We start from the raw sequence: 10,837 nt of genomic DNA, 5'->3' as shown, positions 1-10,837 counted from the left end.
CACTGCATCGGCCGTCAGAAGCTCTGGTTCCTATAGAAACAGTCAGACGCGCACTTCCTATAGAGATGCGCATTTAGGACTTTAGAAAGGACATTTAGAAAGGACATTTATGAGACAGTTGGTGTCAGATTTCATTGTTGATTTAAAATTTTAAATTTAATCGAAAGCTTGGCAAAAAGCTTTGGAGAATTTGATGTTTCCCCATTCAAAGAGATAGGAGCTGCACTTCAAAGATGGCCACCTAGTGAAATGACTTGTCTCAAAGGAACTTTGTTAGTGGTTATGTTTAGGTATGGGGTAGGGTTAAGAGATGTAGAATAAGGTCATGCAGAATAAGGCTTTAATATGTGCTTTATAAGTATTAATAAACAGCCAATATGCTAAATTCATGCTAATAAGATAATAGTGAATATGCGTTCCCTAATCTAAAGTGTTACCAATATATTTTAAAAAGTAATTTATTCCTGTGATGTAAAGCTGAATTTTCAGCATCATTACTCCAGTCTTCATCAATTATTATTGGTGCTCAGTTGTTAATAATGATTTATGTGACACCCAGGACTGGATATATGAAATTGATGCTTTATATAGATTGATCCCTGCTATACATTTCATAACTGTTTCATAACTTCATAACACATCAAAAGTAAAATTCTTACTCAATATTTTTGTTTTATTTTATAGTACAGATATAGATTCTTCAATCAAGATTAATTTACTTGAGTTCCAAAAGGACAGTCTTGTTTTCTGAGAAATGTTCTACGCCTTCCCTATTCTACTTACAGAACGAACGCGGCGCCAGTTTAGTTTTTTTCCGTAAGTAGAATAGGGAAGGCGTAGAACATTCAGCGTAAGCGTTATGAAGAATGCGGAAGCGGAAAGTACGTTCAAGGCGATATTTTGTTTATAAAGCATAAACGGTTGTATTTTTTTCGAAAATGACCGATCGATTCGCTAGATAAGACCCTTATTACTCATCTGGTATCGTTTAAAGCCCTTGAAGCTGCACTGAAACTGTAATTTTGACCTTCAACGTGTTGGTAGCCATTGAAATCCACTGTAAGGAGAATAATCCTGGAATGTTTTCCTCAAAAACCTTTATTTCTTTTCGACTGATGAAAGAAAGACATGAACATCTTGGATGACATGGGGGTGAGTAAATTTATCAGGAAAAGTGTATTTAAAAGTGGACTAATCCTTTAAGCGAGGTTTATGCTTAAAACAAGAAAATAAATATTATGTGTGGTAAGAAAATACTTAATTTAAAGGGAAAGTTTATTTTTCTTTGTCCATTAGCAGATATTTTTTTCTTGTTTGAAGCATAAACAAGAACTAACATCTCATGTCATTTTGCATCTCTTGATTTAAGAATAATTAGATACTGGAAAACAAGAAAAATATACTAAAGAAAATAGTAGTAAGAAAATGACTTTTAAAATAATTTAAAGTAGTAAGAAAATTACTGAATATAATACAATAGAATAGAAATATGGTTTCGTTTAGAATGACATGAATGTGTATAACTACCAGAGTTTTCATAAAATTAAAAGCTTTTGTCATAGATGCAACGCCATGCTCACATGATCACTTTCAGCAATAATTTTAACGTTTGTTAATGCTCTTTAATTTATTGCCCCTCATAAATTACTTTATTGATTACCCACTTCTCTATATGTAGCAATAATTCATTGTAATTGGAGGGCAGGTGGGAACAGTAATAAATGTCTGTCCAGGCTCTTCCTCTAGAGCTTCTACATCCATCTTCTGGCTGAGCATCTGTCCTGCGTCAGGGGCTCCATGAGCTTGATAGCTTAGTAAGAGTCAGGACTGCTTCTGCAATGGAATGGGCCTAAAAGGAGTTTCGACCTGCAGGACACTCAAACATAAACAACTTTACAGCTTTACAGCCTGTTTTTTTTTTTTCCATCACTGCGTAATCTGTGACAAAAACCAATATCCAGGGGATGATTTAAAGGAAATGAGCTGAAATCTGTTTGATTGGATTTTATGTTGCTGGATTATTGTAGAAATATTTACTGAAATAGATTCTCATACATGGCAGCTTCTGCATTAGCATACTATCCGAGTGTTTAATCACATTTAGAGGATTTTAAACCATACAAATTAAACTAGGCAAAAAGGAATTTCCCAAATATCTATCACTTTATTTTAAACAACAAATGTACAAAATACAAATACAAAACATGTTTTAAAACACCAAGAAAGGCAATTTAAACAAAACATGTTACTACCATACACATTTTTTTGCTTACATCAAAACAGCAGTACATTTCATCCTCTAAAGTGTTCACTGATTATGAGAAGAAAAAAACAAAAACATTTGAGTTGTGATAGGTTAAAGTGTCACATTACAATCCATGTTCACGCAGGTATTTTACAGCAACCAACTACTGAAAACTACAGAGAGAGAGCTGAAACATGTTTTTTTTTTTTTTCAAGGAATCAGATATTAAAACCAGGTATTTACAGCATAGAATAATTGTTAAATCACCTTCCCTTCTACAAAGATGCAAATGATAGATATAAACATCCAAAATCACAAATGATCTCCTCCATAATTTTGCAGTGTACCTTCTGCAAATTTGAGCTCTGCTAGGAAATCAATGCCACCGTGAGAAAACAGCCTCAGCTGATGGTGCTATTCACAATATATGTGACAAAAGCAACAGACATGTTAACTCGGGTTTTAGACTGATAAATGTGGGAAGTGGGTGTCAATCGTGACTTACTGAAATGCTAAAGTTATAGGGATAGTTCACCCAAAAATGAACATTTTGTCATCATTCACTCACACTCATGTTGTTCCAAACCTGTATGAATTTCTTTCTTCTGTTGAACACAAAAGAAGAAATTTTAAAGAATGTTCCATAGTCCATAGTACTTTTTTTTCTCCCTACTATGGAAATCATTGGGTGCCATCAACTGTCTGGTTACCCACATTCTTTAAAATATCTTTTCTTGCATTCAACAGAAGAAAGACATTTTTGGGTGAACTATCCCTTTAAGGACTTGATACTGCAACACCTTTAAATCTACTATTAGGGTTCTCGGTGTAAAATGCTGATTTGAGACTCACAATCGGGTAATTTTATACTCCTTTGCAAAAGATTGGGCAGGATACATTTGAGCCTACAATTGTAAAATTGAGCTTACAATTGAAACAAATGTAAGCCGAGAAGTAATCAACTGTCCAATTTTTTCAGAGCGCAGTGTGAGTATCAACGTGACAAATGTTCCTGGAACTAGTTTTCCAGAGTGATGATTTAGCAGTGATGCATGTGGCTCTTACCACGGTGACCACAGTGCTAGTGCTTTGAGTCCACAGTGGTACAAATCTTCTGAGTGGAAGTACCAGAGAATTCCCCCCTGAGCTCACACACTCAATCACCTCCAAATCTACCATCACCTGTCATGTTCAATCATTCAACCATTCATTACCCCACCTGCACAGGACTGGAAAAGGCCTATTTTGGTCTTCAGCCAACATACTAGTCTAGTTTAGAAAGTTATGAATAAATCTGCTTTGTTTCAAATCTGCAAATTAAATTCTGTGATTGTCAAAATTCATGTGGCGCCAACTCCAATATAGGGCACTCTGAGGCACTGTGAAACTGCAAACTAAGCAACCTAATCAACACATACCATCAAGGAGCTAAGCGCTAGCCAATGTGCCTTTAGAAGCTAGTGAGGACTCTTTAAATGACAACCTTTTCCTCTCAGGCAGGAGCTCTTCGGCGGCTCCGCGGATGTCGTCTAGCTCTGTGGTGTAGTGGTCTGGGCTTTCTCCATTGGAGGTCTCCTTGATGACGCTGTACGTGAGGGCCACGCTGTACGTGGGGGGCTTCTCGGAGCGCTGGGGCCTGCAATGGCACAGTTTTTGGAAGGCGGCGCGGAACTTCTGCGACATGGCATTGTAGATGATCGGGTTGATGGCGCTGTTCATGTAGATGCAGAGACGGCAGAACAGAAGGAACCAGGTGTCCAGATAGGCTTCCTTGAGGAAGGAGTTGACCACCACCAGCGTCCGATAGGGCATCCACAGCACGGCGAAGAGAATCACCACCACTGCCAGCATCTTTGTCACCTACAGCAGAGAACATGACAGACGTTTTCAGTTATGTATGTAACTCTCTGATCCCTCATAATTGCATTTTTTTACAACAAAAATTGTCTTCAGTCTCATTCTCATTTAAACAGATCAACATAATTATAAGTCTCAACAGTGTTTGTGAAATATGGGTTTAGCATTTACTGTGCACCATTAAAGGATTAGTTCACTTTCAAATTAAAATTTCCTGATAATTTACTCACCCGCATGTCAACCAAGATGTCCATGTCCTTCTTTCTTCAGTTGAAAAGAAATTAAGGTTTTTGAGGAAAACATTCCAGGATTTTTCTCCATATAGTGGACTTCAATGGACCCCAAACGGTTGGTCAAAATTACATTTTAATTGCAGCTTCAAAGCGTTTTACATGATCCCAGATGAGAAATAAGGGTCTTATCTAGAGAAACCATCGCTCATTTTCTAAAAAAAAAAAATGAAAAACTGTATACGTTTTAACCATAAATGCTCATCTTGAACTAGCTTTGAACTAGTTTGAACTAAAGTTTGAACTGAATTGTCATATACAATATGCAAGTATATAACAACTAGTTCAAACTTTGACCTGTGGAGGGCAGTAATACACTTAGCAGCGTCTACACTGCTGGAATTCTAATAGAGAGAAGAAGAAGAAGAAGAGCGCTAGTTCAAGATGAGCATTTATGGTTAAAATGTATATCATTTTTTATTTTTTTAGAAAATGAGCAATGGTTTCTCCAGATAAGACCCTTATTTCTCATCTGGGATTGTGTAAAACGCTTTGAAGCTGCAATAAAACTGTAATTTTGACCTTCATCCGTTTGGGGTCCATTGAAGTCCACTATTTGGAGAAAAATCCTGGAATGTTTTCATCAAAAACCTTAATTTCTTTTCGACTGAAGAAAGAAGGACATGGACATCTTGGATGACATGGGGGTGAGTAAATTATCAGGAAATTTTAATTTGAACGTGAACTACTCCTTTAATACTCTTTTCAATAAACTAAACAATGTGTGAATGTCTGTGAAAATGGGTGACACGGTAACAGTATACCTATTTTCTAATTAAAGTGGTATCAACGTACTCATTTTAATTTCTCACTCAATCTTAGCCTTCTGCAACAGTGTAAACATGATTATCACGGTACAGCTGTTGTATTGTTTGCCAGATTGTTGCCAAATGTGTTAACACACCATAACACGTCACGGTTCATTCATGGAACACACAACTGTAGAGCTAGAGCAAATTCGTAACTTCGACTGATTTTATAAAGGTCATGAGAGGTAGGCCTATGTTTTCTCACCATGTTGGACAAACGGGCAGTCAAAGAGCCCTAGGGCAAGACAAAAACAACGCAAGTGCAGTCGCTCCGAGTTCATCAGATGGCGTCTGCCTTCACTATGCATTTAGACCCTTACCTGCTCGAGGCTATGTGAGCCGTCACAATAGCCTACATCACATTTCTCAAATAGCAAACGCCTGTGTTCTGGATGGGGATCACGAACGTTTCCTGCACTACCGCAACATCGCTACCGAATATACCGCGCAACTAGCATAGTCCAGTTCCCTAAAAAAAAAATACTCTTTTGAACCGTTTTTTAATGCGAATCAAGTATGACCAATGTATTCTGAATCTCGAAAGAATGACTCTAATGATTCGGTTCTTTTAAAACATACATCGCGACCAGAGCAGTTTTATTACCAAATGAATCTAATGAGTCGAATGAGATTTTTTAGCGAATCAAAAATATAGAATTCCGATCACTAGACGCAAAATTACTTAAGTGCTAAAACGTCTTTGAAAAGTCATTAAAAAGTATTTGAAAAAATGCATTGCAAGAATTAATTTATTTCCGGTTTGTTGTTGCACTAAATGCAATAAGAAATGCATTTATTTATTCATTCATATCGTCGTAATCTATCGTAAATGGAAAGTAAACTACTGTAAATGAAACAGTCAATAAACCGATTAGAGGAATTGGAACCAGAATTATTAAACTCCGATTCACATTCCAAACCAGTGAATGCTGCTATAGAACTTACCGCTGGCTCCCCATGCGCACAATTACGCACAGGAGAAAACTCAATTCTGAGTAAAATAAACCGAATGAAATCAACACTTTACCTGTCTGCGAGAAGCAGCAGTCGTGCTGCTGGAGGAACTCCTGGAGTTCCCATGCACGGATGACTCCTTCTTCCAGTTTCTTCGACTTTCCTTGGGATCCGACGGCAGTGGGTTGAGGAAAAGAATTCTTGCGATCAATCCATATAAAACAGTGGCCAGCAAAAGCGGGATAACGTAGAACACCGCATAGTCTGTGAAATATATTGGCAAATACAGGTTTCTGGATACTTTGTAGGCGCATGTAACGAGGACAGCGTTGTCAAAAACGATCTCTGTCGTGTCGGAAAGATAAAACCACATAACGCAATAGAGGGAAGTTAAAACCCAAACGAAAACAATGATCTTCTTGGCTCTGGAGAGGGTGCACATAAACTGCGCTTTTATCGGGTGGCAAATGGCGATGTAGCGTTCAATGGTGAAGGCTGTGATGGAGCAGGATGATGCGTTGATGCCCAGGTACTGAAAGTAAGTTATGGAGAGGCACCCGGCGTATCCGTACACCCAATGGCCACCGAACAGACTCTCGGTGATGTTGGGCAGCCCTGCTGCCGTTAGGACCATAAGGTCTGCAACTGCCAGGCTCACCAAGTAACAGTTAGTTGGGGTACGCATGTGCTTGGTCGTTAAAACCACAAGAATGACCATAATATTGCCAACAATTCCAACTCCACAAATAAGAATCACTAATAAGATGCTCGCGACCTTGTATTCGACACTATAATCAGTCCATAACGAAGTAGTGTTGTTGTTTAATTTGAAGATAGTGCCGTTTAATTTTAATATAGTGCCGTTATCCATGCTCTACTTCGATTTGTTTCCTTTTTTGCGCAAAAATCACTTTTCAGCTCTCCAGGACGCGCGCAAAAAGGTCATATTTAACTATTCCAGAGAAAGCAAATTCCTTAAAGTTAATTTTTTTTTTGCCGTTTTAAATGTCCTTCTGGAGAAAAAAAAAAAAAAAAACGCTCCCGCTCACAGCAGACTTTAGATCTCAGAGATGAAAATGAACGCGTTTTCGTTTGGTGCGAAGCCAAGAATGTGTCCGTGATAATTTGTGTGATATATAAAAATCCTTTCCCTGGTGTGCATAACTGCAGAGAGCTGACAGAGGTGTTGCACCGCCCAGGGCTGAACAGGCTGATATGGTCTAAGACCCCTGTAACCCTAATACGAGACCGAGAGCGTCAGTAAGGGCAGGTTGTGCAGTGCGTAATGCCGCAGAAAGCGAGAGAGGAAGTGTCTGTTCAATTATAGGTTTCTCGCCAAAACTGAAAAAAAAAAAAGAAAAAAAAAAACTAAATATAGGTCCATTTCACGTTCTAATTACAATGTTGCTCTGCAATATGGTGTTTGTTTAAACGTCAGTTTGCTTTGGTTATATATGTTTATATCAGAACTGATAGTGCTTGCTTTTAGGCTGTTTGTTACAAGGGTTATGATAAGGATACAGATTGATCCAAGCCCAGGAAGGTTGGCCAAGTTTGATTTTTCATCTGTAGAATGCAGGAGGTTTACACCCAGAGGAGAGCCATTATTGGCACTTAACTGAGTCTATTGAGGATGCACAGGTCTTAAAGGGCTTAACAGTTTTCTGTGTATTTATGATGAGAGAAAATCACTGTGACTCAAATGAAATCATTTTTGAGGAAGTGGGAAAAAAGCTACAGCTTTATCTGTGCAGACCTTTTAGCTTTGGAACATTCAAGTCCACATGAAACAGAAGCCGCACTAGTCTTTTCTTCCCTATAGTGATGTATATCAGAGTGAAAAGGCTTTTCGAAAAAGAAAAAATGTAGGGTGGGACTTGACTTTGTCCATCAGGAATTGATTGGATTGTTGTGGTTTGCTATTGTGTGATCTCGTGTAATTGACAGGTTGTCCCGCCCTTGCTCCAGTAAACACGTCATCAGAGATAAGAAGGGATAACGTTGCAAATGAGAGGAGAAGATATTTTGATTAAACATTATGAGGGCACAAGAATTTGTAAAAAAAAAAAAAAAAAAAGGTTCTGTCATGACAACTCTCAGATTGTTTGGTATGGTAATGGATATGACAATGTTTGGTCTGTGTTTGGTCTTGGTGGAATAGATCTGCTAAGCTGCTGCTGCAGAGCAAGTACGGGACTTGCTACTGCCCATACATACACGACACGCTGCTGTGAGCAAGACATGCTGCTGCTGTACAATATAGTGTAGGGGAGCGCGGGGCACAAAATAACGCGGGGTTAGTTGTAACGCACATGGTTTAAATGCTTTCACACAAGCTAGCATGAAGAAACTTAAGCATATTTACTAGTTGACATCTCGACAATATAGAGAAAAAATTGCGCCAAAATTCAGAAATCTTTGGAAGATATCACTGAACATTTATTTAACAATAGCAAAAGTAAATTTCTTACTTAGGGTAATTTTCATCTAGATTTTTTGTGTTTATTTAAAATGAGACAAATCTGATATTATTTTAAACTCCAATCTGTTGTTTAGCAGTTTGGGTAGTTCTTTCATGCTTCACGCAGATAGGGTTCATTGTAACACTGCGTTACAATGCGCCCCGCTATTAGAACTTTAATATTCTATACAGTTACGATACAACTGGCATAATTAACTTTTATGAATATCTGTTGAGAATCCATGGAAAAAAGGTGAATAAAGACTGAGAGGAAGAACCTGAACATGCAGAAAATATTATTTCAAGAAATTTACAGCATTTGTAGTGGCTCGTCTATTTATCTCGTGTTCTGTGAGAGTGTTCACTGTCAAACCACAAAATTATTTAAATTTGTATTTCTAAAAAAAATGCCATTATTTTATATGAAAAAAATAATATTTGTCTTTTATTGACAAAATATTTTAGTTTGTCATGTATATATTTTTAATTAAATCAGATACAATTTTTAGCTGTCATATGGTCATGTTACAACGTGCCCCATCACATGTTACAATGTGCCCCACCTGTGGGGCATGTTGTCACATTTCACTTCCCTTCTTTTGGGGTAAATAAAGAAAAAAGTATACACTGTATTAATGAAACAAAGCCACATATTTGTACCAGACACGTGTGAAATTAATGTGGAATAAAAGAAATTCTCTGAACCCTAAGTAGATTTACAAAAAAATGAGAAAGTCAAAAAGCGTTAGGTTGTGCCTCGCTCTCCTCTACATATATTAACCGCAGCAGATCTATACACAGGCATGAAAACGGGTCAGGGGTGAAAAAGATGAGGAGGATATTCCCCCTCTAGGGGGTCTGGGGGCATGCTCCCCCAGAAGAGAAATTTAAATATTCCATATTTTAAAGCATCAATCTGATGCATTTTGGGATGCTTTTTTTGCCAACCTGGGGAGAGCTGGAGAAACTTAACTTCAGCCATGAGTCAAAAATTATTATGGCCTCCTTACTAAGTATTATGAAGGGGGATCGAGGGAATCTTTATTGGTGTCAATTTTCAGTCTCTTTTTAATGATAGGCTTTACGCATCTGTCAATCATCCCCACTTGCTATTTGGGGGAAGAACCTAGCGCTATGATTGGTCAAACTCTTCTTCTTTTGCTGTTGCTTGATTTGAGGACTGCGCGTGCACAGAGGCATCACCAGGTTTTTGCGTAGTTTAGAGTGACAAATCGTACCAGCGTACTTTGAAGTCAAAATGCGTATCCGCTACGCAAATTGCGTACAGGTGGGCAGGTCTGCTTATTGATAGAACGGTGGACCACTTTACCTTCTGCCTTGTCAGTCCCCTCACCTCAAAATCTACCTCCTCAAAAACGGTAGCGTTAGCTAATAATTTTCCACCAGAGCTTTAGCTAGCTGGCTAACGTTGCGTTCTCTCCTGCTGTGTTCAATGACTCAATTCATCAAGCTGTAGCTAACGTTAGCTAAGTCTATGTCAACAGAGCTCCTGGGTAACTTAACTTAGATATACCAGAAAATATTAAAATTATTGAAACCATCCAGGGCCGGATTTGGACACATTTTCAGCCCTACAGTTTCATGCCTTAGATCGGCCCACTTTAATTCACGACTGACTATATTAAAATAATGTAATTAAAACCTCAGTATAAGTCTGCAATAGTGCACTGTTCTCTACAACCTTGTAAATAATTGTATTTTTCAAAAATATCTTCAAATACCCATGATAGTACAAATGATAGTACAAAAAATGCTAAAATTTGATATAGTTATTTTTATAGTTATGATTTTATAATGTGAACCATTGATTAATTCTCTAACCATCTAGTGGCTGTAGTTAAAAATTCATGTTATTTTAATTTTAATTTAATTAAGTGTTTGCTTTCCAGTAGATGGCAGTAATCGTCCACTAAACCCAGGCACATTTTTCATGTCTATCACTATGAATGAAATTTAGAAATGTAGATCTTTATTAAAGTGAATTTAACATAAAATTTTCCTATTTTATATAAATGTATATACTTAAATTATTACAAATTGGGGCAAATAAATAAAACAAAATACCATAAATCCTACAAAATTGCACAACTTTACAGTAAAATATTAAAGTAGGCTATTACGTTTGTTTAAAAAAAAGTTACATGTTACAAAATCACATTTTACTCTCTGGTTAAGCTAGTTGGACAGAAAAATGAATATT

At 37.4% G+C, this 10,837-nt stretch overlaps 1 protein-coding gene across 1 annotated transcript; it reads right to left on the bottom strand.

The window, feature by feature from the left end:
* Positions 1 to 2,141: 2,141 nt before the first annotated feature.
* Positions 2,142 to 8,066, bottom strand: trhra (thyrotropin-releasing hormone receptor a). The gene is made up of 2 exons (XM_048153979.1): positions 6,229 to 8,066; positions 2,142 to 4,105 (listed from the first exon to the last, which is right to left on the bottom strand). The coding sequence occupies exons 1-2, from the start codon at positions 7,024 to 7,026 to the stop codon at positions 3,674 to 3,676; spliced, it is 1,230 nt and encodes a 409-aa protein (XP_048009936.1). The 5' UTR covers positions 7,027 to 8,066; the 3' UTR covers positions 2,142 to 3,673.
* Between the last annotated feature and the right edge of the window lie 2,771 nt (positions 8,067 to 10,837).

The sequence above is a fragment of the Megalobrama amblycephala genome, linkage group LG13 (genome assembly GCF_018812025.1).
Source record: "Megalobrama amblycephala isolate DHTTF-2021 linkage group LG13, ASM1881202v1, whole genome shotgun sequence".
In the NCBI taxonomy this organism is placed as follows: domain Eukaryota; kingdom Metazoa; phylum Chordata; class Actinopteri; order Cypriniformes; family Xenocyprididae; genus Megalobrama; species Megalobrama amblycephala.
This window is presented reverse-complemented; position numbering and strand designations above follow the sequence as displayed.

Coding starts and splice junctions, on each gene's coding strand:
- trhra (XM_048153979.1), bottom strand. CDS start 7,026: ATGGATAACGGCACTATATTAAAATTAAACGGCACTATCTTCAAATTA. Junction 4,106..6,228: donor CTGCTGCTTCTCGCAGACAG/GTAAAGTGTTGA, acceptor TCTCTGCTGTAG/GTGACAAAGATGCTGGCAGT.